General features: G+C 41.3%; 1 protein-coding gene across 6 annotated transcripts in view; it reads right to left on the reverse strand.

The window, feature by feature from the left end:
• STX18 (syntaxin 18) overlaps positions 1-25,705 on the reverse strand; it is a 119,053-nt gene that overhangs the window by 34,921 nt on the left and 58,427 nt on the right. For 3 of the 6 annotated variants that reach the window (XM_077815858.1, XM_077815856.1, XM_077815862.1), the window contains 3 exons: positions 4,215-4,330; positions 2,156-2,233; positions 1,911-1,977 (listed from right to left, as the gene is read on the reverse strand). In XM_077815858.1, the coding sequence (XP_077671984.1) occupies positions 1,911-1,977; positions 2,156-2,233; positions 4,215-4,330 (261 nt within the window). Of the gene's footprint in view, positions 1-1,910; positions 1,978-2,155; positions 2,234-4,214; positions 4,331-23,923; positions 24,133-25,705 lie in introns of all 6 variants that reach the window. The other 3 variants (XM_077815860.1, XM_077815857.1, XM_077815859.1) reach the window with 3 other exon arrangements.

Below are 25,705 nucleotides of genomic sequence, written 5' to 3' on the forward strand. Positions count from 1 at the left end.
CATGAAGTGTCTACTGAAATCCTTAGGGAAATTACAAATCAACTAGTTGAAGGCATATGAAAAAAAACAATTTTTCTTTAAGTCATCAGAAAGATTGGTTTATGCCCTGTGATTTATTTAAATTGAATTTTAATTTAAATAGCAATTTAGCTATTACATCACATCTGCAGTGCATACAGCCTCCACCTGGTTAACATCTGTTTTCTGGTTCTTACACTGGGTAAGACTGGCAAAACAACATATTTTGGTCTTTTACTCAAGATTTTATTTAAGTGTTATACTGTTGTTTAGCCTTGAGAGAAGTTCTAACTTCTAGTGTATCTCTTTTGCTCCATTGTTAGCGCACATAAAATTGATTTGTTTTCCCCATTTAGTTCAATGAGGCATCTTGAAAATGGGCTTCACATGGAGGTGATAGCACAACAACATGGTGAGCAGAATAGCAGGGAACGTTTATTAGCTTAATTAGATGACTGCTGGAATCAAACTGTTTTTTTCTTCAAAATTCAATATGAAGAATACTGAATCTGACAAGATTTTATGCCTAATGTGCAAGACTTTATTGCTGGGTTGGTTTTTTTCCATTGTGTTGTATGAGAAGCTGCCTCTCAATGGGTTACAAAAAATTGTAAGGCATTATCCTGACTTTCTAATATAGTTGGTTTGAACCTCTCCACAAAAGAAAAATAAAATATATCTTACAGCTATTTATTTCTAAGGGGAAAAGCCTCAAGTGAATCCCATCACCTCTAATTACAGATTTTGTATGATTCTGGAGATACAACATCCCAGAGGATATTTAAAGACCACCCCACTAGTTTTAATTAAAATAATATCTGACATGTTCGCACTCTAACCAGATAAAGGAGTATGAGTTCTTTGAAAAATGTTTGAGACTTTAACTACTGGCACATACATTGTGCAATTTGTTATTTCCACATGAAAACCTGCCTCAGGGAAAACAGGGTTAAAATGTGCATTGTGAAGACTCAGAAAAAGTTGGCAGTATTACAACTTTAGAGACTTTGGTTTTTAGAAGTGACCAACTTTAAATTGTTAACTTTCTCACTCAGTCTCCCCACATGAAAATGAACAAACCAAAAAGAAAAAACTTGCAGGCAGCTGTGTTTGTAACTCTTGGTTGGAAAAAAGCAACAACCTTCATATTCTTTCATAGTAGCCTTCCTTGGATGACCAGATGTTTCAGGGGAGTAGTAAAACAGTACTAAGACTTTTCACCTCTAGGTGACTAGTTTGAATCTAACTCATGCTAGTGGCAGGAGAAAGCTGTTATTTTCCAATAGCTGTTTGATGAGCTATGAGTTTGTGGTTTCAATCCAGTTTCTAGTTAGTCCACATCACAAAAAATGCTAACTCAAGCATTCTTTTATCCCTCTTAGCAGTGTCCGCAGAAAGATCAGAGCTGAATGGGCATGAAGAGTGAACAATTACACACGGAGAGGGTATCCTCCCTATCAGGTTTGAGGAATATTGTCAGGTTGCACTGTTCCCAAACTGGATGATCTTACACACAGTAGCATAGATCTAATTTTAAAAAGGATGGATTACAGAGGCAATTTCAGATCTACACAAGAGTTTCCTTGTATTTGTGGGTTTCAAGTCAGATTGTTAATCCTTCTTTTAACAATTCTGTGGTTTATTCATATACTTATCTGAAATCTGGAACAAATGGTTATATATTTTAGCATTCAGCATTTTATAGCCTTCACGGTGTGATACAGGCATAAAAAGTACGAATATGCAGCCGTTCACAATGAAAGCTGCACATATTGTTGCTTCTAATGAATATGTGCATCAGTTGAAATTTGCTAGTCCCATGCACTAGGTTCACATTTATTCAGCTAAAGAGTTACATAGGGAACCAGGCAATTTAAAGTAACAGTACTCACAATCTTTTCTTATCTACCATTCGTTTGACTCGGATGGCTCTTTGTTCAGAGTACAGCTTACACACTCCTGTTCAAAAATGTCAAGAAGAGCAGAAAAAAAAGTAGTTAGACGACCATGATTTTCTCTCAGAAATTATCAGTATGATCTTAAAAATATGAAAATAAAGAGGTTGACAATATTGTACAATCAAATAATTAATCACTTTGAACTGTTATACATTTGTAGAAAAACATGCATAAGGTACTTTTTAAATAATCTTCAATGAAATCCAAGACAGCTGCTCTGTGCTCCCTCACTTGTGGGGATTGGACGTTCTTGTGTGCTGAAATGAAAAATTTCAAGATAATATTTTACACTTTGTGTTGAAGAATATGAAAGCCTACCTTTTCAGTTTTCCACAGAATATACTCTTTATATACAACTTTATATTTCCAAAAATCTATTAGTATATTTTAAGAAATTAAATTTATATCTTCACAATAGCAGTTAAAGAAAATAAAAAATAGTATCACATAGTTTACCTTTTATCATTGCTCGTAGATAGTTTCTTCAGGTTCCCTAGTTATGTGTCAATTACATTTGTATTAAAAACAGATTTTTGCTGAAGCTAAGCTTAAAGAGACAAATCTAAAGACTCAACTTGCCTGTAACGTACTAGACTATAGACTCTCCGGGATAGAGATTGTCTTGATATTTATGTCTTGCCCAGTGCCAAGCACCAATTTGGCCCTTAAATATTTATGTTTTTTATTTTAATAACATATAGCTCCCATGGCTACATTACAGAAATACATTTCTTATTAGTGCTGCAGATGTGTATCTATCTATCTATGGAAGCTTAAATTTGATGCAAACCTTTGGTACACTTATCACATATTAGGAAAGACCGGCTTTTTAGCAAGTCAACCTAGGGTTATCCAACCCTGACACAGTATGCCCACCCATTCCTTGAATTTATCTTTACCATGTGTTCCAGTCTCCTCTCTTAATAGTCTACTCCCTGTGCTGATGGTCCTCTTTGGAATGCTCCCATTGGCATTAGTTATAAATCGGGCTTCTAATTTTAAGATTTTAACCAATAAACACAGATAAAACCTCTCAGATACAAAAAATGAAATTGGTGTTTATACAATAAAGACAAGAAACAGATACTTGTTTCTAAGGGCTTGTCTACACAGAGCAGTAATACAGACTACAGAAGTGTGATTTCTAATGTGCACTGAAGTGTTGCAAATTAACTGGTCCATGCAGATCCTGCTGGTGAGCACTAAGGGTACCCCAGTGTGCTTTAATGTAGTGCTGTTTGAAACAGTACTATGTTAAAGAGCATATGAAATATTACAAACAGATTACTCATTACAGTATATTTGAGTAAAATATACAAAGAATGTATACAAAGAGAGCCCCAACCTCCCCTCCCTCAATTTTTGGACATCTACATAAAACTCAAAAAATTGCTAAAAAGAATCCCCCCCAAATAAAATTAATAAACCCCCAAAATCAAAACCCTAGTTAGAAATTATCTTTTATCAGTTCAATCAATTTTGTCCTCTTCTTGTAGCTTGACCTGTCATGATTGACCATGACCTTGGACATGCCACGTACTGACATGACTTGGTGCATGCAATCAAATCAATTTTAAAAAGGCAAAAGAACACTCAGGTCATGAACCCTCATAAAATATATCCTGCAAGGCTTTCATCTGGATATCAGAAGCTTCTTCCTCATACTATCAAGATTGGCCATATTCCTTTACAAACTCAGTATCCAGCAGTGGCCACAATATTCCAAGCGTGCTATCAAGAAAACTTTGCATAATGAAACCATTGTCACTTAGTTGTATACAACTAATTCTTCTTGGCTTGTCTATATGAATGTTTAGTTTGTGGCAAGCAGGGGTGTGAATCTACTAACAGTTCCCTAGTGCACTTTGACCTACCCCGCTTTGAACCAGGAGTAGATTTAAGACAGTGGTGGGCAACCTGCGGCTCATCAGGGTAACCTGATTGCGGGACGCAAGACATTTTGCTGATGTTGACCATCAGCAGGCATGGCCCCCCACAGCTCCCAGTGGCCACGGTTCGTCATTCCCAGCCAATGTTTACTCAAACAGATGTACATCAAAAATAATTCCACTGAAGTCAATGGAGTTACAAGGGTTTAAGTGAATGGAAAATTAAACCCTATGTATCTTTCTTTTTAAAGGTTGCTCAGAATATTGTTCAACCTTCACAGTCATATCAGCATTTATCATTAACTCTTCAATAATTAACATAATCCATTTACCATTTTATTAATTTTACCTTCTGTTCTCAGCTGTTGAATGGCATCAGCACATGTCCTCATAAATATTTGAGCATCTTGATCAATCTGATCACGTTCTGGGTCTGTCATCCTAATGTATTCAGACATAAGATGGCTGAGGAAAAAAATGAAATACTATCATTTTTTTTAAAATCCTGTATAATTTATAAATGTATGTTTTGACCTTCCTTTCTCTACTTCTCTTCATCGAGATGTATTTATTTATTTATTTTTGTGTCAAGTTATTCAGCCTGATTTTCATAAAGACCAAGAAGGTGCAATGGGCCACTCTCAAAGTACAATACCCAGCATACTGGTGGAATATCACTAAAAAACAGTCACCTACCTTTCTGTGACTGTTGTTCTCCGAGATGTGTTACACATGTCCATTCCACTGTGGGTGCGTGCATGCCTCATGTGCAGTTGTCAGAGAACTTTTTCCCCTCTTCAGTACCTATCAGGGCAGCTTGAGCGCCCTGGGCCGTCGCATGCCACTGCATGCATGTATAAGAGGACAGAGCCACCCCGACTCCCTTCTTACTGGATAGACTCCGATAGAGAGGAGGAGGAGAGTGGGTCATGGAATGGACATGTGCAACACATTTCGAAGAACACCACTTACAGAAAGGTAGGCGTGACCGAACGTACCCCTGTATTCACCACTATAGTAATAATCTTTGTACAAAATAAGCCTTGCGAGGTAGCATTTGAAAATTAACTACTCACTAGTCAGTAAGATCATGGTGAAATGTGTGTAGCAACACTATAGGTAAAGTTATAAACATAAGGGGAAATTATGACTCAAGGTGTTTACCAGACAAGTTTGGAGGGTGGGTAAAACAGTTTCTCAAAGTTGACACCTCTAGCCAGGTGTCATCAAAGCTGATGGGCAATCACCTGTCATGTGGCCATGCTTTGGCAAGGAATGGGGGCAGGAACAAACAGATCTGCATTTTAGCAAACAACAGCATGGAACCTCTTACACCACAAGACTCCTTGTCTCCGTCCTCACAGCAGGAATTAACTTTATCTCAGGGTAACCCTTCAAGGAAATGCATTTCAAAGGGGGACTGGACTACAAAGTGAGGGGTAAAAACACCTCATGGTATCTCTTCCTATCCATCTCTCTCTCTCTCTGACCTAAGACAACAAAAGGAAGCAGCCATTTGACTTTTGGAGAGAACCTGACCTGAAATTTGGACAGCCGTGCTGTTGGGATCATGTGGTAAGGATCCGATCTTGAACCAAGTCTAATTTGTTAAGTTTTAGCACAAGAAGACATTTTCTCTTTATTTCTCTTGTAACCATTTCTGACTTTAATGCCGTATGGTTGTACTCACTTAAAATCTCTCACTTTGTGGTTAAATAAACTTGTTTTCTTCTTGAATCAAACAAATCCAGTATTACATTCAAACTGAATTGTTTGGGTAACCCCATTTAAAGTAGCAAACTGTTGGACATTTTTCCCTTACAGGAGCAACAAACCTAAAATATTTTAACTTTCCAGGAAAGGGCTGGACATTGCAAAACCCACATTTTGAAGGAAAATTCAGGACTGGGAGTGTGTTGGGATCACCCTCCAAGTAGTAACTCAGGCTGGTGGAAGCCAGAGTGTGACTGGAGTATGCTGGCAGGCTGCAGCTATACACAGACACTCAGGGAGTTACCTACATTCTGTTTGGCTGTTTGTGGGGGGCTCAAATTGGGAGCTACATCTGCAAAGCATTGTGAGGTACCCAGGCTGCAGGGCAGGCAGTGACACAACCCCTCACTGGCTGGATTGTACCCCGGAATGTCATAGTAGGTAAATATTTTTTCTTCTTTGAATGATTGCACGTGCCCATTTCACTGTAGGGGAATCACAAGCAGTTTAACATGGAGAAGGGCTCGGAGTCTACCTGAACAGTGATTGTAGAACAACCCGTCAGAAATTGGCTCCATTCCTACACTGACTGGAAATGGCATAATGAGCAGCAAAAATGTGAACCGATGACCAAGTTGTTGCTTTGCAAATGTCTTAAATAGGTACTTGCACAAGGAAAGCTGCTGAAGCTGCTTGAGTGGGCAGAAGCTCTAGGAAGTGACAGGATATTCGTTAACTGGTAGCACAAATGAATGCAGGAAGAAATTCACTAAGGGGAAGCCAGTTGGCCTTTCATCTTGTCTGCAGTCATGACAAATAACTTACACTGAGGATCCAAAGGACCCAGTGTGGTCCCCCCAGCCCAGACGAGTAGCTGGAAGGCAGATGCATACCCAAGGACATGCTATATGGGGAGCTATCAGAGGGAACAAGAACAACCAGACATCCCAGGCTTCGCTATAAAGACACATGCAAGCGAGATATGGAGGAATTTTGAATTGCTCCCAAACAAAGGGAAATCTTGGCAAGTGATCATAACAAGTGGCGCCATTATCTCCATCAGGGTATCAAAGTCCATGACAGGAGCTGACTCCTACAGCTTGAAGAGAAAAGTGCCCACAGGAAGCAAGCAACTCCCAACCAAGACACACGTATTTGCAATTGCCAAAGATCATGCAAATCTCGGATTCGACTATTCAGTCATATGGGACATTGAAAACCATTTACATCATAGGCTGCAATTCCCACCGTCTCTCGCTGATGAAAGGATGCCAATATCAGCGTGGTCCAAGTAGAAGGCTAACACTCTTTTAACATCCAATGAATGAAGTTTATCCTCATCTCTATGCATGTGAGGCTTTGGGAATAAAACTGGCAAATAATTTGCTTGGTTAATGTGGAAATTGGAAACCACCTTTGTCAGGAATTTTGGGTGGAGGTGGAGGTAAACTTTATCCTTCTAGAAAACTGTACAAGGAAGTTCTGAGACTAAGGCTCTCAGCCTGCTGAGGTTACCACAACCATAAATGCCACCGTCAGAAAGGTGGAGTAGGGAGCAAGACACAAAAGGTTCAAAGTGTGATCCCATTAATTTTGCTAGCACCAGGTGGAGATCCCCTGGAGGAACAGGTTCCTGTGCCTATGGGTATAACTGTCTAACCCTTCTAGAAATCTGATATTGGGTCTGCAAAAAAGCAATCTATGACTCACTGAAGGATGGAAAGCTGAAATTGCTGCTAAATGTACTGTAGCAGAACTGTCAGACCTTGATGTTTTAGGTGCAACAGATAGCTCTAAATGTGGTTGATGGAGGCTTGCACTGAAGAGACATGTTTCTGTTGAGCCAGATAGAAAAACATTTCCATTTAGCCAGGTAAGTACACCTAGTTGAAGCCTTTCTACTATTCAGAAGTAATTCCTGAACGTCTTCTGAGCAAGCCCTTTCTAATGGTGTTAGCCAGGAAGCATCCAGGCTGTCAAGCTTGCAGATGGCCATGGTCCTGAAAAATCACATCTGGGTGCAACAGAAAAGGCAGACGAGATCTCATTGACAATGCTAGTAGGGTTGAGAACCAGTGTTGTCAAGGAAACGCTGGTGCTCTCAGTATGAGGTAAGCATCATCCTGTTTGGTCTTGAACAAGACTCTGGGAAGTAATGGTATCAGAGGACAGGCATAGAGCACAGAGTTCTTTCATGGTAGCAAGAAAGCATCCATTAATGAACTCGGACTGTGATGCCCCCAACCCTCCTCCATGGAGCGGAACTGATGGCGCTGAAGGTGGACTAGATGATGGTCACAGCAGACAGTATTTGAATCTCGGATTGGCCTCTCACTAGCCAGTCATCCAGGTAGAAGAACACATGGATCCCCAACCTCCGAAGATATGCATCTACCACCATCATCATGCACTCTGTGGGGGGCTGCTTATAGGCCAAACAGAAGTACTGCGAATTGGTAGTGGCTTCCATTCACTATGAACCTGAGAAATTTCCAGTAGTCTGAACAGATCTTTAAGTTGAGGCCAGCAGGGAAGGAGTAATAGAAACTAAGGTAACCATGCAGAACTTTATTTTCCTCAGGTATTTGTTTCACTCAGATCTAAAATAGGCCTGAGATTGCCTTTTACTTTGTGAATAAGGAAACAGCAGGAATAAAAACCTTTCTCCCTGAGAAACAGAGGAACTTCTGCTATGGCGCTGTGACACTCTGTACCTCAGGGGAACACCCTGCACGCCCATGTTCATCCTTATAACATGATTGTGTGGTAACCAATACAAAGTTTGTCATGTCAGGTATCTTTGGAAGGCTCATGGTGCACTGCACACTGTTGTTATAGTAATGTATATAGTTATGAGGCTGAAAATGTGTCCTCATGGCTTAAAACAAGCCCAAACAAAACTCTCCAGGAGCAGAGGGGCAGTTCACACCTCATCAGGGTACGTATGGGACAAACCCAGCCCAGCCCTACAGGAACAAAGGACACTAGCCTAGGCAGCAACAAAGGATCTGTTGGACTCTTGAGTGAGTCACCCCTCTTTCCTTGGTCAGTTTGGGACTATGATAAGGTAATGCTCACCTGATTCTGATGGGGTCGGGACAGGGGAGCAAAACCTAGGGAAGAAAGAACATGATAAAAGGGAGAGACTTTTGCCATGCTCTCTCTCTTCCAACTCCATCTACAGACACCGCCAACAAGCGACTAAAGCACTGATCAAAGGGGAAAGCCTAGCTGAAGGGCAACCAGCCAGCATATGGTGAGAAGCATCTAAGTTTGTAAGGGCACTGAAAGTGTTAAGATCAGCTTAGAATGTGTTTTGCTTTTATTTCTTTGACCAAATCTGACTTGTGCATTGACTTATAATCACTTAAAATCTATCTTTTGTAGTTAACAAATTTGTTTGTTTATTCTACCTGAAGCAGTGCCTTTGGTCTGAAGTGTGTCAGAGACTCCCTGTGGGATAACAAGCCTGGTACATATCAATTTCTTTGTTAAATTGACGAACTCATATAAACCTGCAGCATCCAGAGGGCGTAACTGGACACTGCAAGACCGAGGTTCCTAGGGTTGTAACTGGGACCGGAGACATTGGCTAGTGTCATTCAGTTGCACAATCCAAGCAGCGGTTAGCCAAAAGTGCTCACTCACGTAGCTGGGAGCAGCTTACACGCCAGAGGCTGTGCGTGAACAGGCCGGGAGTGGGGGTTCTCACAGCAGAGCAGGGTAAAGCTGGCTCCAGAGTCAAGGATTGGAGTGACCTAGCAGATCACTGGTCCAGATAATACCAGGGGAACATCACAGGTGCCCACTAGAAGGAGAGATTCGACCTCCTTCTGAAGAACAATCTCATGAGAGTGGTTCCTGAAGAGGGACAGGGAAGGCAGGTGGGAAGGGGGATAGAACCAAATTGAAGGGAATACCCCAGCTCCACAAAGGTTAAGACCCACTGAAGAGTTGTGATACAAGTCCAAGCACAGAGGAAGTGGGAGAGACTATTGCAAAACATAATTGGTAGGAAAAGATGGGCCTGTAGGCACTGGTATATTGCCCTAAACAAACCTGTCAAAATGCGTGTCTAGACTGAGCTGCTGATCAAGAGAAACCTACTGTCGCAGAGGAGAAGGGAGGTGGTCACCTCCTGTAATTCCTGTCCCTTATTCTCTGCAGGTCTTGGGGCTCAAGCTCCGATATCTGTAAGCCTGCTGTGGCGGGAACTGCTTCCTCTTCTTCCATAGTGTATAGACTCCAAGTGGCTTCAGAGTTACCCTGGACTCTGCTAAGCTATGTAGTGGCACACAACAGCAGAGAGCGCTTGAGCCACCCTGACAGGTATCACTGAGAGAAAAGTTATCTGACAACTGTGAAGGAGGCATTCACACGCCTACAGTGGAATGGACACAATCAATGAAATAATCAATATTTGAGAACATGCTTTTTGGGATTTGTAAGAAAAATAACATTTGTGGAAAAATTTATTTCATCCCATCAAACCCCTAGATGAAAGTCCACCACAGATTCTCTTTTACCAAACTGAAGAAAAAAGAAAAAAAAAGAAACATGCAACTGAAGGGGGGGGAGGGGAGGAGAGTGATAGCTCAGTGGTTTGAGCATTGGGCTGCTAAACCCCAGGTTGTGAGTTCAATCCTTGAGGGGGCCATTTAGGGATCTGGGGCAAAAACTGGGGATTGGTCCTGCTTTGAGCAGGGGGTTGGATTAGATGATCTCCTGAGGTCCCTTCCAACCCTGATATTCTATGATTCTATGAAGAACCCACCATCTATTATTCTCAGTACCTGTTCTTTTTAGACAGTTTTTGGTTCTGAAAGATCCATGTTTCAGAAGCACACTAGCTTACTCAGTAGGATGTAGGAACAACTCAAATAGTGAAAGAACTATAAAAATGTGGAGATTATGAGTTCCCTGAAATTCATGTGTTAATCATTTCATACTCTGAACTTGCCCTTTATAATGCACACGGCTTCACTTCTACAAAATCTCTGACTTCAAAGGACAGCACTTGGAAGAAGGTGTATGGAACAGAATATATTTAACATGATATAGGTTTATCAGATAACTGAAAACATCTACTACTGCTTGCCTCTTTATTTATAGATGATATATTATGCAATTAATAATTTCTAACAACATTTTACAATTAGTCTTGTAGTTCAGAGATAAACTAAAATGGAAGCAAACATTTGGAAGCAAACAAAGGGTCAAATACTACCAGGGAGTTTTAAGCAGAACTCTCCATTCAAAGGCAAAACAGGTCCAATGCATTTAAGTGCCCACATTATAGCTTTAGTTTTTTAATTCAGCGTATTATATTAATAACATATATAACACACTAGATACCCAGTAAGATAATATACAAGGAGAGAATATCTACGGTCTGACTGTATCCACTTTTTAGGGATTCCATAGTTGCTCTGTACATGAGAGGGTGATCAAGCTTTTATTGTGGTGATTTATTTGATATTTATCTCAGCCCTCCTGGCTATATATCCACCACAGCACATTACAACCCACTTTAAAACCATAAATGGAAACCTTCCCCCCAATTTTAATTAGTGCAAACCTTTATATGTGACCCAACTCTCCCATTTGTTTACAGCATGTATATTATAAACATGCACATATAATTCTATTTATGTATAGCATATAAAAGTAAAAAGTGAGATAGTTGGTAATCTGTATTTTATTCTGTTCGGTTTCTTATTATTCCCAGCTATGTGGTGTACCAAATGCATCATTGAGGAGGTCAGAGTTGCCAATGAGAGTAATTCTAAATGCGAAGTACTACAAAATTATTTCAGTTTCTTTAAATAGAAGATAAACCAGCTAATCCAATTAGGTGAAGAAATGGGGAAAATTTTAACTCACAGGTGCAGCCACGTATGCTTCTTCCATTTACATAGTTAGCCATTTTATTTGTGGGGTTTTGTTTTTTTTAAGAATTGAGAGGTTTCATAAATCTGTGAAAAAATCCCAGTAGGAATTCTAGTCTTCCTAATTTGCACTTTTTAAATAGGATTTGGAGGATTAATGCTCAGAGATTGTCTCATTTTAGAAAAACAATAGAAATGCCATCCCACAGCCAGATTAAAGTTATATATTTCAAACATAACAAATTATTTAGAGACAGATCATGAGTGATTATATAAAAGAAAATAGCAGCAATTATTTGAAATTATATTTCCATTATTTCAAAGTGTTACATCGAAGTGTTTTGTCAATACCTGAAAAAGACAATGCAACTGTGCTGCAAAGTACTGGTTATTATTATTATTTTCTTATGAGAGATTTACAAAGTACATATAAATTCCTCACCCACAGTATAATAAAATGAATGTCATTAAACATATTGGGACAGATCCTCTGCTTTGCTCCACTCCCTCTTCATAGCTCAGGCAGTGTTCCTCTGACTAGGGTTCACTAGCATCCCCACAGGTATAGAGCCAGTAAAGCCAGCTTTTACACCAGCCTCCACATAGACCAAATATTGCGCTATGCCGCATATCAAGGTAATTGGGGATGGGGCATACCACAATGCACTCCAGCTATCCACAGCTGGTGAATGGTCACTAGGGGAATATTGTCAGATGGAGTAGAGGTCTGCCTGACCTCAACCCGATTAGCCCAAATCCGACATGAGTCATTTTCAGACCCAATGTGAACCTGACACTTCCCTCCGAACCTGTCTCAACACTGCCACCTCATCCTTGGGGCTTGGTCTGGTGGGGACTCCATACTCCCTACGCCCAGGCCTGCGATCCATCTTCAGCCACCTCCTGCCCATGGGGTCAGTGTGGTAGTGGCCGTGTGCCCCACTCCTGCCTTCTGACACTGCCTTGCTATGCTGTGTGTGCTGCAGAGCAAGCCACGTTGTGACTCACTGGCACACTCTCTCCACAGCACACACAGCATAGTGAAGTAGCAGTGGCTGGCAGGAGCGGGGCACACAGCTGCCGCTGACCAACCCCACAGGCCGGAGAAGATGATCAGAGACTACCCAACCCAACCTGCGCCCAAGAACGTCAGGCTGTTTTCAGACTCTACTCAACCTAAACCGGACACGCGTCGTCAGGTTTGGGTTGGGTTGCAAGATTCTAAGCTGGAGCACCTTACAACAGCCCCTGGGCTTCTCCAACATGTGATCCACATGTGATTGTCTCTTCCTGTCACATGTCTCAATCTGTTCTGCAACGCCAGGTAGAGGGCAGGGAAGTAGTGTGTCAAGATCTAGTATGTATATTTGTAGAGAGAATTAGAGGAATAACGGACAGCAATTTCCCATCAAATAGGCAGAGGAACTAACCAGCAATGCGCCTAGCCACAGCTTTGATAGTGAGGAGACATTCCGATTCCCCAGAGAACACACATTATCACCACCAAAAAACTCTTAGCTCGTGAGAAGCACCTAATACTCCACACAACTCAGGACTTGGGCATGAACAGTAAACAACACATAAGCATTGCAACCTGGCCTCGGTGAGGTAGATACCCCTCCAGGTTTGGCATTAGGTCAGACGATGCTACTAAATGACTGTACTTGTACTGGCCAAGCAATTGTAAACCACCATGTCAACCCATCTATCCAATGGCAAGGCTCTAGTAAACCGATGTATCATCATGGTCTTGATAAAGAGCCAGTTGCTAGCTTTTAAGACATGTTATTTCTATGATCTGCTATATCATTTGAGTAGGGATTTTCTTAAAGATTTGGAAGAAAAACGCTGCTTAAAAATCTTCAGTCAACCATTTAGACTTCTCTGTCAGTATCTCAAAATATTGTAGAAATATTTTGGAATGATGCCATTAATAAGTTAGATTTTTAAAATATAAGTAATATAAAATAGTGTCCATAACCTTAGTGGAAAACAAATGTGAAAATAAATCTTTCTAATGAAAGTAAATAGGGTATATTCTGTTCCTAAAGGGAAAGGTATATATTTTTGAAATAGACCCAGATGACCTGCAAATTTAAGTACATGAATACAGCAAACTTATACTTCTTTCTGTGCTGTGATAATGTGATTTAATCAGCACCAAAAAAATGTATGGCAATGTGCAGGAGCCAGAGAAAGACTTTATTTTCAGTCTCTAAATTAACTATTTTATTTTCTATTACTGGTTAACATCACCTGAGCGCGCTCAGCTGTATAAAGGGAACATGTTTTATTGAGTTCACAAATAGTTAACTGATTTGGTGTTTGTTTTCAAATACTGTTAGGTTCATAAATGAAATATAAGTCTCTGGTAAATAAAAAAATGAAAAAACAAACAGAACAAAGCTTATTTTCTTTTTTTCCAATTTATATTGCTTGTCTGTATACCCAGGCTATATTAGATGTACAAATATCTAAGAATCAGTATAATTCATAATGAGGTAACATTAAGCACTGCCAAGCCCACACCAACTCTAAAATAATATCCTCCTCACTCAACACACCCTGAGAAAGCCTGAATAACTACATAAACTTGCCTCCCTGCTGCAAAGGACTGGTGCTCTATCAATCCAAGGAAGGAAACAAATTCCACAGTTGTAGATGTTTCATTGAGTTTGACCTGCTCCATGGCCCAAACCTAGAAACTATAACATCAAGCACTCATTTAATCTCAAATGTCTCTTTCCACCATTGAGAGAGAGAGAGAGAGAGAGCTGGTCTCTAAAATATCCAGGATCTAAACCACAAAGGGCTGCATAACTGAAAACAAAACACCTTGAAGAACAATTGGAAGCCAGTACGGTATCTAGAGCACAGTGTGTATGCTCCCTGCACAAAACACTAATTAAGCAAGCAAGCAACCTCATTCTACACTAATCTGAGTGATTTACAAGAACCTGATACCATGATGATAAGAGCCATATAGGTAGAAAGGTAAAGTGACGGATGCAGGACAGACTGTGAGATGAAGGGAGGGAAGGACAGATGGCCAGAGTGCATAGTGGTAATCCACTGGAGGTGACAAAGGCATGGAAACTATGACTGAGCTGCATCCCTGACAAGCAAAGATGAAAAAAAAGCCCTGTTGGGTCTCCCCTATCTAGATATCTGCAGAAGCAACAAAAGATATAGCACAGTCCTACAGAATATAGAGCATATTAAGAGCCCAAGAATCCCCCAGTTAGGGTGACCAGATAGCAAGTGTGAAAAACCATGATGTGCTGGAGTGTAATAGGCGCCTATATAATACAAAGCCCTGAATATCGGGACTGTCTCTATAAAATCAAAACATCTGGTCACCCTAACTCCCAGCGGCTCTGCAAGTCAAACAGCTTAAGACTGGTGTGAGAGGAGATTCAGGCCTAAAGTCTGTATGAAGTCAGGGAAAGATTATTTAGTGTTGCTCACCAGTGACATATATTATAACAGCTAATTAATTGAATTCCAGTGTACAGGAAAGAATCTATAAATGTCAGTTTAACCATGGTGGTTTTCTGACATGTGACAGGAATCAATATTTAACCTTCTGATATTTTCTGTATTGATCATGGGTGTAAACGTTCTTTGTAACTATCAATAAGCTTTAAAAATAAATGTGTTTACAATTCGAATAAACTCTGCTTTAGGAAAGTCTTTGACTCTGTTCATTTTTTTACTTTCATTAAAATATATGCAATGCCGCAAGTAACTACATCTAACAGAACATGTTCTCTGAACATCAGTCAGAAATTTAATATCCAACCAGGAAACAAATTATTAATGAGCAAATTGTTGAGACAATGACAAACCAGATATTAACAAGCACTTAAAATACTATTATTAAACAATACTTCAAAACAGCTTGATAGCACCTCTCAAATATTAGCTAATTTATTTAAGGCCATAACTAACTGCCAAATTTTACCCTCCCCAAAAGGAGTATTGTGACGGGTTAACCCCCACTCTGGGGTGCCACCTGATATACTGGGGTACCACTGTTCCACCCGACAGGGCTCCCTCACCCTGCCCTGCAGAGCCAGGCCCTCAAGCCTCCTCTAGCACACACACAGGTAGGGACACACTCAGCTGCAGAAAGACAAAGACACTTAAATCAGGACTTCATGGGGAGTCTTTCAGCTAAGGAACTGCCCAGCACTCAAATGCACACCCCTCTGGAGTGTAAACCAAGATTCCCTCTAATTTTTTCCACCCACGTGCAGAATAAATTTTGTTATGTGCACCAAGGTAATGTGCAGATGTGTACCACCAGCAGAAACAAAAAACCTAGACATAATATATATATTTTTAAAAAGTTACCAATAGGGATAATTACTGCAGCCAGGACAAGTTAGGCATTTTAGAACTCACTACTCGAAGAATTAAATTAAGTGTAAGACAGAAATAAAAATTATGAAATGCACAGATCAGTCAAAAAACTAACTGAAAGCTCTCCTCCTGAACCATGTCCCCCTCCCCAACTCTGTGGAGATGGGGTACATGGGTAGGGGGAGGGGAAGAGTGAGACACACACACACACACACACACACACAGAGAGAGAAATTGTGAGTGCTGGCTGCTGGGGAAGGCTCTGAGAGACCATGCACTTTCTTTTTAAGGCACTCACTCACCCGAAGGCCTGTTCAGACTTCAGAGCTGCTGCAAGTCCTGGGCCCTGTCCCCTCTACCCTGCTCTGTGGAGATGGGGTACAGCAGCTGGGGGAGGAGGGACACCCTGACATCAGCACCCTCCTCCCCCTGCTCTGCACAGCCAGCAGGAGGGTCCCAGGAGCAGCTGCAGGAGCAACATGGCTGCAAAGCAGCAGGGGAGAGGAGCACCTGAACACATGCTGCCAGCTGGATGTGCTTGGCTCTGCTAATCAACTGCGCAGCACTTGAATCTCTCCTGGGTGGCCACCCAACTGCACAGCTTACAGGGAACACAGACATAAACCCCAAATCGTATTGTCTTGGACTGCACAGAGAACTGTATAGTGTAAGCTAATTGACATTAACCTCCTCCCTCAATGTGGACGAAGATATGCACAGCTTTTTGCCCCCCCGTTATGAACTTTACAGACTGGTTTAGAGAAAACAAAAAGAACTTTATTAACTACAAAAGATAGACTTTAAATGATTATAAGGGATAGCAAACAGATCAAAGCAGATTACCCAGCAAATATAAACAAACACGCAAACTAAGCTTAATACACTAAGGAAACTGGTTACTAGTAGTAATTTCTCACCCTAAATGTTGTTTTGCTCTTTCTTGCAGCTTATAACTCCAGATATTTCTTTCATAGGCCAAACACCTTTTCCAGCCTAGTCTCAGTCTCCCCCTACCCCTTTTGTCTTTGTTTCTTAGATTTTTCCAGGAGTCATCCTGGGTGGGGATTCAGCGAAGAATGAATCTTGATTAACTCACTTCCCTGCCTTATAGAATTTACATATGGCAGGAATCCTTTGTTTCCCAGTTTGATACCCACCCCGTATTAGTAGTTCAAGATGGAGTTCAGTACCAGGTGACACAATCACATGACCCTGCTATGTCAAAGCAGCATCCCAGGAAGCTTCTCAGGAAGGTGGGAGATTAACATCTTCAAAGTCCAATTGTTCTCCCTAATGGCCCATCCATTGCATTCTGTCTGGTGGGCGTTCCCCTGGTGTAAACCCACTTGTAATTGTTACATAGTCAATATTCCTAACTTCAGATACAGAAATGATACATGCACACAAATAGGATAATCATATTCAGTAAACCATAACCTTCCCAAGGATACCTCACATGACCCATCTAGCATAGAACACCTCTTAATTATGCCATATTCATATCATAACAATATCTCTACGAAGAATATGGGATGCAGTGTCACAAGGGTAAAGCCAGAGGGTGGCTGTAGTTTAAAAAAAAAAAAAAAAAAAAGATCAAAAGGAAAGCGGAGTGACAACTAAGGCTATCTCTACACTATGCACCTTTAGCAACATGGCTGTGCCGCTACAGCTGTGCTGCTAAAAGGTGTGCAGTATAGCCGCTGTTTGTCAACAGCAGAGAGCTCTCCTGCCGACAAAAAACTTCCACCCCCAATGAGTGGTGTTAGCTCTGTCAGCAACACTCCTGCTAATAAAACGCTGTTCACACCAGTGCTTGTCGGGGACAAAACTTTTGTCTTTCGGTGGGGTGTTTTTTTAACACCTCTAAACGCCCGAAGTTTCGTCTTTCGCTTGCCAGTCTAGACAAAGCGTAAGACTTACAAGAGGCGGCGATCAAATGAAACTCTCTGGACATTACTGATAAACTGTTTCTTCTCTCATCTTTGCAGTGAAAATACTGGGCCAACAGGTATATCTATTTGCCTAATGATTGCTGTTTGCAGTGTATTTGTAGCCATGTCAGTCCCAGGATATTAGAGACACAAGGTAGATGAAGTAATCTCTTTTATTGGACCAACTTCTGCTGGTGAGAGAGAGAAGCTTTCGAGCCACACAGAGCTCTTCTTCAGGTCTGGGAAAGGTACTTCCAGCATCACAGCAAAAAGCAAAGTGAAACAGATTGTTCAGCATAAGTAGTCAGCACATATTGTAAGGGACCATTCAAGGTAGAGGAGCATGTTAACTCCTCTGCAGTCATAGGACAAAAAGAAGGGATTAGTGGTTACAGATTGTGTAATAAGCCATAAATTCAGGGTCTCTGGTCAGTCCATCATTTTTAGTGTCTAGCAGAGTAATGGATTTAAGCTCCCAGGCTTGTCTTCTGAACGTGTTGTGCAGGTTTCCTTTGAGGATGAGGTTACCACTTTGTGAAAAGTGTTCACCCATAAGTAAGACTAAGATTTTGTCATGGTTATTTTTAGTAAAAGTCATGGACAGGTCACGGGCAATAAACAAAAATTAATGGAAGCCGTGACCTGTCTATGACTTTTGCTGCTGCAGTTCCATGGTTTCCACTGCCACCATGGGGGCTGGGAGCTGTGGCATTCCCTCGCTGCCCGCGGAAGCTGGAAGCTGTGGGGGGGCCCTCCACCCACGGCAGCAGGGAGAAGCTATCACCTGTCACTGGAACTCTGAAGAGGGCCCCCTCAGGAGTCTGTTGTCTGTCCCTGAAGCCCTGCCAAGGCCCCGCTGGCTGCCAGCTCCAGAGTCCCACAGGCCCTGGGGCTGAAGCACAGAATGTCACGGAGGTCTCTGGAAGTCTCGGATTCCATGACCTCCGTGACATAAACGTAGCCTTACCCATAGGTGATGAGGTGTTTTTGTCTTTTATCATTTTCCTGTGTGAGTTCATTAGAGAAAGTAGTAATTGTTTGGTTTCACCCAGATAATTATTACTGGGGCACTTAGTGCACTGAATGAGGTACACCATATGTTGTGATAGGAATGTACAGAACCTATGGTGCATTGTAGGGAGTGTTGATCATTGTTGTAGTGGAGATAAGTCTGCACAAGTTATGCAAAACAATCTGTTCCACCTTGCATGTTGCTGTGTTGCTCATAGTACCTTTTTCAGACCTGAAGAAGAGCTCAGTATGGTTCAAAAGCTTGTCTCTTTCACCAACAGAAGTTGGTCCAATAAAAGATACTACCTCACACACCTTCTCCTTGTTTTTGACTTTAATGTATAAATGGAGCCTGTACTTCTTAATGAAGATTAGATTTTTTTTCTTCTAATTTAAAAGGGGATAGTCAAGTAGTTAAGGTCTAAGGTATTTTTTTAAATAAGTTTTACAAAATCTAATAAATTTAATTACTTTAGTGCTAATGAAAACATTATTTTTAAAGGTTTCAGAGTAACAGCCGTGTTAGTCTGTATTCGCAAAAAGAAAAGGAGTACTTGTGGCACCTTAGAGACTAACCAATTATTTGAGCATGCATCCAATGAAGTGAGCTGTAGCTCACGAAAGCTCATGCTCAAATAAATTGGTTAGTCTCTAAGGTGCCACAAGTACTCCTTTTATTATTTTTAAAGTCAACTGCACTGCGTTACACTGATCTTTTGTGCTAGAACATGAGGAAAAAATACTGAGATCCACAGACCAGTCAAATTTCACTAGCCAAACAAAAATCCCAGCATAATTAGTGAAAAATAAATTTGATTTTTAAAATTGATATAATTTGAATAGTTCAAGTCATTAAAGAAAACCTCTTAAGGTACTGAATGAAATATTCATTAAGAGTGGTAGACAGATAGCCCTAGAGACTATGATCCTCTCTTTATCCACAGATAAGTACATCATGGACAACAGAAACTTCACCACACTCTCCCAGCAGCATACCTCAGTACTAAAGAAACAATGAACAATTGCACAAAACCATATTTTAAAAATATCTGTGGAGAACCTGAAGCTATGAAATACTAAAGAGCAGGAGGCAAAGGATGCAAACAGATACTCCTATGAAGATGAGGTTACACATCTTGTGCAGAAGCTGCAATTCTTTGAGGTTTGTCCCCCTATGGGTGCTCCACTTTAGGTGCACATGGACCTCTCGAGCCCTTGATTGCAGATTTTTCCGCTAGCAGTGCCTGTTCAGGTCGCACATGTGCCCTATGCCTCCTCGTGCCAGATACAAATCTACATAGGGAAATATATATGTGGAACTGCCCTCGGCTACTTCTCCACCTGAACATATCCACAGAGAACAGTCCAAAGCAGAGGGGAATGAAGGGGAGGTAGTGGAGCACCCACATGGAGACACATCTTGAAGATCTGCAGTTACTACAAAAAGGTGCACTGGATGGTAGTAGGTAAGTAACCTAGTCTTCTTTGAGCAGTGCCCCTTTGGGTGCTCCACTTCAGGTGACTTCCAAGCAGTTTCCACAGAAGGCGGAGGGAGCTTCAGAACTGAAGACAATACTGCAGTACCCAGAGCATCATTAGATCTGAGAGCATGGATTAAAGCACAGAGCTCTGAAAACGTAGGTACTGAAGCCCATGCAGATGGACCTGGTGGCAGTGTCCACAACACCTAAGGATGCTTGAAGAGTGGTCTTGGCTAATAACTGGCCCTCTGAAATAATGGACTGGAATTGCTTCCTACTTTTCTGTGGCAGTTGTTCAATAAAGGCCATCTATTTATAGTTTGTGAAACTGTATTTGACCATGAGTGCCTGATAGTTTGCAATACTGAACTGCAGGGTTGCTGGTGAATAGAACTTCCATCCAAATAGATCCAGTCTCTTTTGTTTCTTGTCAAGTGGAGTAGATCTGGAGAAGTGTTGCCTGCCCCACTCATTTCCTGAATGGCCTACTAGGGAGTATGGTGGAGGATGGAAATTTGGAGTCCTCAGAAGGAATGTAATACTTTTTATCCACCCTTTTACACACTGGTGGAATAGTAGCAGATGTTTGCCACAGTCTTAGCTGGTCCAGGAGCACCTCGTTGATGGGTAACATCGCCCTGGATGTTGTTGCTGACTGTAGGATATCCAACAGCCTGTATTGTGAATCCCTGACTTCTTCAACTGGAATTTGAAGCATATCAGCTACCCTCTTTATGAGGTCTTCAAATTGCTGAAAATCATCAGCCCATGGAAGGTGGTGGAAGCATAAGCATTTTGTCTGGTTGGGTGAGGAGAGAATGAGATGGGTGTTTGAGGGTGGCCTCTTTATGTGCCCTGGCCTCCTGCTCTTCAAATGTCTCCTCCTGTGGGGAGATTGGTTGGAGAGGACAGGATTGAACAACACTAGTCTCTGTTTGACATGGTACCAATGGTCTGGAGCAGTGGTTCTCAACCAGGGATATGCAGAGGACTTCCCAGGGGTACATCAACTCATTTAGATATTTGCCTAGTTTTACAAAAGGCTACATAAAAAGCACTAGTGAAGTCAGTAAAAACTAAAATTTCATACAATGACTTGTTTATATTGCTCTACATACTATACACTGAAATGTAAATATAATATTTATATTCTAATTGATTTATATTATAAATATATGGTAAAATTATAAAGTAGCAATTTTTCAGTAGTAGCGTGCTGTGACACTTTTGTATTTTTGTGTCTCATTTGGTAAGCATGTAGTTTTTAGTGAGGTGAAATCTGGGGATACACAAAACAAATCAGACTCTTGAAAGTGGTAGAGTAGTCTGGAAAGGTTGAGAGCCACTGGTCCGGAGAATTGCTGTTGGTAAGCAGCCTAGAGATCCTAGTATGGCCATTGCAGCAGCCCCCTTAATGTATGGGCACTGTGGGAATCCATCCTGGAAGTAAGGGTGATATGCAGGGTTGGTCCCATCGCTCTTAATGACAGTCATGATCTTCTCCGTGACTGTCAATGACAGGATATGTTCCTGACAGGATAAGTTGGGGAATCTTGGACTGAAAGAGAAGAGACCGACTGGGAATCCCATTCACCTTCCTCAACATTGTCCAGTGGAGGAGTCCCCATAGAAAAGGGTGGAGAGTCCTGTGGTACCCAGGGATGGTAGCAGCCTGGAGACCGAGGTCTCAATACCAAAAGATGCTCAGTACCCATGAGGAGTGGGGATTCCAACTCACTTGTTATGAACAGGTCCCTCACGTATCCAAACTGTTGCAGTACCAAGCAGGGAATCGGTACCAATGTGGTAGCTGAGGAAGCAGTAGCTGAAGCTGATGATAACTTTGACGGCAGGCATATTGATGTAGGTGCCCATGGAGTTCGGTGCCATTGCTTGCTCGGTACCGAGTGCTGAATGGGTAGGTGCCGATGACAGGACTGAGCCTGACAGCACCGGACCAGATGAAAGTCTGTACTCCATTTTTTGGGAGCCCGCTCAGAAGCCTCCACCTTCCTTAAGGGAAGCCTGCATCAAAGTGGAAGGGGCACTGGATCTGTCCACAGACAGATGTACGTGGGGGTGAGGGGAGAAAGGGTGTGTGTGCATGTGTGTGTGTTTGTCTGTCTGACCTGACTCAGATGCCGGTCAAAGTGACCATTCCATCATTAACAATTTGAGCTTAATTTCCCTGTTCTTCCTTGCCCTCAGCTTGAAAGTTAGGCAGACACTGCATTTCTGGGAGACATGGGACTCCCCCAGACAACAGATATACTCAGAGTGGCCATCGCTTACAGGTATAGCCTCTCAACAGGCGAGACAGTGGTTAAAGCCCGGCAAGCCAAACATGCCATGCCAGAATGACATGACTCCCCAGGGAAAAAAAAAATTATCCTCTCGCTACTAACACTTATTAACTGACTATAAGTATGCTAAAAACTAGGTATGCTATCAAAACTTAACAGGCAACAACTATAAGTATACAAAACAGCTGAGGCACACTCAAGGTGGGCATGCTAGAGCTCCATCTCAGACTGAGGTGCTTGAGAAGGAACTGAAGGCAATTTGCTTCCACATCTATATATAGACTCAGAGTCTGGCAGCAGAGCATGCCAACGGGCACTGCTGGCGGAAAACTCTCCAATCAAGAGCTCAAGAAGTGCATATACACCTGAAGTGAAGCACCCACAGAGACACTTCTAAAAGAATATGACTGTTAGGAGAAGCAAAACCAATAAATTAGGAAGGAAAGCAGATGGATTTTTTGGGTTACAGAACACGAGATCTTTTACAATTTTATATGCTTTCACTGCGATATATTATCATTTACGTCATGAGAGCAGATTATTCTACTCCTTGGCATCTATTCATGGGAAACTGAGATCTATTGGAAATTATTTTTCATGAAAATAATGAGCTCATGACAATTCAGCAACCTACTATAAACATTTGACAATACTGTATATTTTAGGTTTCCACTTTAAATACAGGCTCTATTGCTATCGGTGCTAGCATCTGTGGAGAAACATTGAGGATTACTGCTGTAAGAGTTTACAAAAGAGCATTTCCAAAAAGCACACGGCAATATTTTTAAAATCCAACGTGAAACTAGACTACTTTTCACTCCATCCATCACTTCACTTTTAATCTCCCTTTCAAGACAGGTAAGCCAAATACAGTATGAAAAGTTAGTGCATCCAGAATATTCAAATAATTTAAGAGTTAATATACACCCAATTATTACTGACAGCTTTTTTTCCTCATTGCAGTTACTGAAATTCCACTACTGTACCCATTCATATTGTGGCTTTCACAAAATAAGACAGCCTTTTTTGTATTAAATTTACAGCACCACCTAGTGTTGTTCATTAACTATTCCAACCAATATTACAAAAACAAGAGTTTATTATACCAAGTATCTTTATGCTGGTTTCGTTTGTTGTTTTGGAGATACAGTTACTCTTTGTCTGGCTTTGGCATATGTCAATATGTACAGATGGGCTTGATTTTCAGAAGACCAGAGCACACATAGCTCCTGTTGGCTTGAATACAGTTGAGCGTGCTCAGCATTTCTGAAAAATCAAGCCCTTAGTGTCCTTTTTTGGCACACACAACATTTGTTACCAATATCGGGGGGGAAAAAGGGCACTCAGTAATTTGTCAATTCACCATGGAACACCTTTTGATACCACTGATCATATGGCATTGCTGACACAGCCACAGATCCTCACAGGGTTGGAAGGAGTCGTTATTGAGTGGCTCTGTTCATCTGTTACCGAGAGGAGCCAAAGGGTAGCACGGATGATTGCTCATCTACTTCCAGCATTCTCTAATGGGAGGGGTTCTATCTTGTCGTCACTTCCATGCATCTGTGAGGCCTTTGGAGGAAAGGTAGAGAGATGATTTGGGACTCAAGGTCTTCAATATTCAGTTGACATTCAGTTCTACATCTGCAAAAAGAAAAGGAGTGCTTGTGGCACCTTAGAGACTAACAAATTTATCTGAGCGTAAGCTTTCGTGAGCTACAGCTCACTTCATCGGATGCATCCGATGAAGTGAGCTGTAGCTCACGAAAGCTTACGCTCAGATAAATTTGTTAGTCTCTAAGGTGCCACAAGCACTCCTTTTCTTTTTGCGGATACAGACTAACACGGCTGCTACTCTGAAACAAGTTCTACATCTGTATTTCATCTGGCTTGACTAGTGCAACTGATTAGCTTACCCAGTGTCCTGCCAGAATCAGGAAGCAGATAGGGCTGGCTGCAACTCAAAACCCCAGTTATGCTGATAGGCTGGGAAAAAACACCAAAGAAACTACAGAGTGGTATCAATGCCCTCAGCTGGAGAAGACTGCCCACATTCTTTTACTCAAGTTTCCAGCTGGGGAATCCTGATGGCTCTCCAGCTGATGCTGGAAGTTTATATAGCAGCAGAAGCCACAAGTAGTTTTTATTATTTATGCTTGACCAGTATGCTTCTTTTTCAGATATGGGCATTGCCACATTTGCTTTTGTCATCTCAGGAATGAATTCTAGCATGATCCTTTACACAGGGCTACACTCCAAGACAATTTGGAAATGTCACCTCGTGCAAAATTTGATGGCCCATTTGTTAAAGGGTGTTTCTTGCAGGAAGCACATGATACATCTGTGTTCTATGATCTGCATGGGCTTCCAATTCACTTTTAGGTGAAATGTAAGCTGTTGGCAGGGCCCTGGTAACCTCAGAGGCTACCTTTTTCTCCATATGATACCATAGCACAGAAGATCATCTTAAAATGCGAGTAGGTTGGAGGCATTGTAATTTCTATCTGGGGTATTCCACACTTGAATATACTTCCCTTGTCAATTAGACAAAGACTGAATGTATTGATTTTCAGGTTACAGTGCAAGGTTCATTTTCTCTCTCAGACTTTTTGGTGGACTGGAGGCAGGAAGGAGGAAGAGAAGAATGATTAGATAGAGTTGGAGTGAGATGGAGTAAGTCCTAGTTTGAGGCTTCTGGGAGAATTTAGGTAACTGGTTCAAACGGTTTATAGTCTTCACAATGAGTGTGCTATGACCCTAGGGCACTGGATTGGCATATTTTAGGAAGAAAGAAAATAATATGACTAATTATCAAGTATTTTAAATTGAACTTTCAAACATCTGCTTATAGTCATGGAGTTGATAAACGGGAGACCTTTCCTCTACACTCTCCACACTAGTTTTCCATGGAGTGGAATGTTGTTCACAGTGTGTAAATACATATCGATACACTTATTAAGGTTGACAGGTATCAAAAAGCGTCCCTAAAGATTACATTTTCCTGTTTTTAAATGTTTCCTACAGATTATTTGGACTGAGAACTCCAAATTTCAGGTTGCATCAATATTAAAACCTCAGGCCTTAGACTGTGACCTACCAAGAAACAGAAAATGCTAAGTTTGCTGGGATGGTAGATGTAAGGCTA

This window comes from Eretmochelys imbricata, chromosome 4, assembly GCF_965152235.1.
Source record: "Eretmochelys imbricata isolate rEreImb1 chromosome 4, rEreImb1.hap1, whole genome shotgun sequence".
Classification (NCBI taxonomy): Eukaryota; Metazoa; Chordata; order Testudines; family Cheloniidae; genus Eretmochelys; species Eretmochelys imbricata.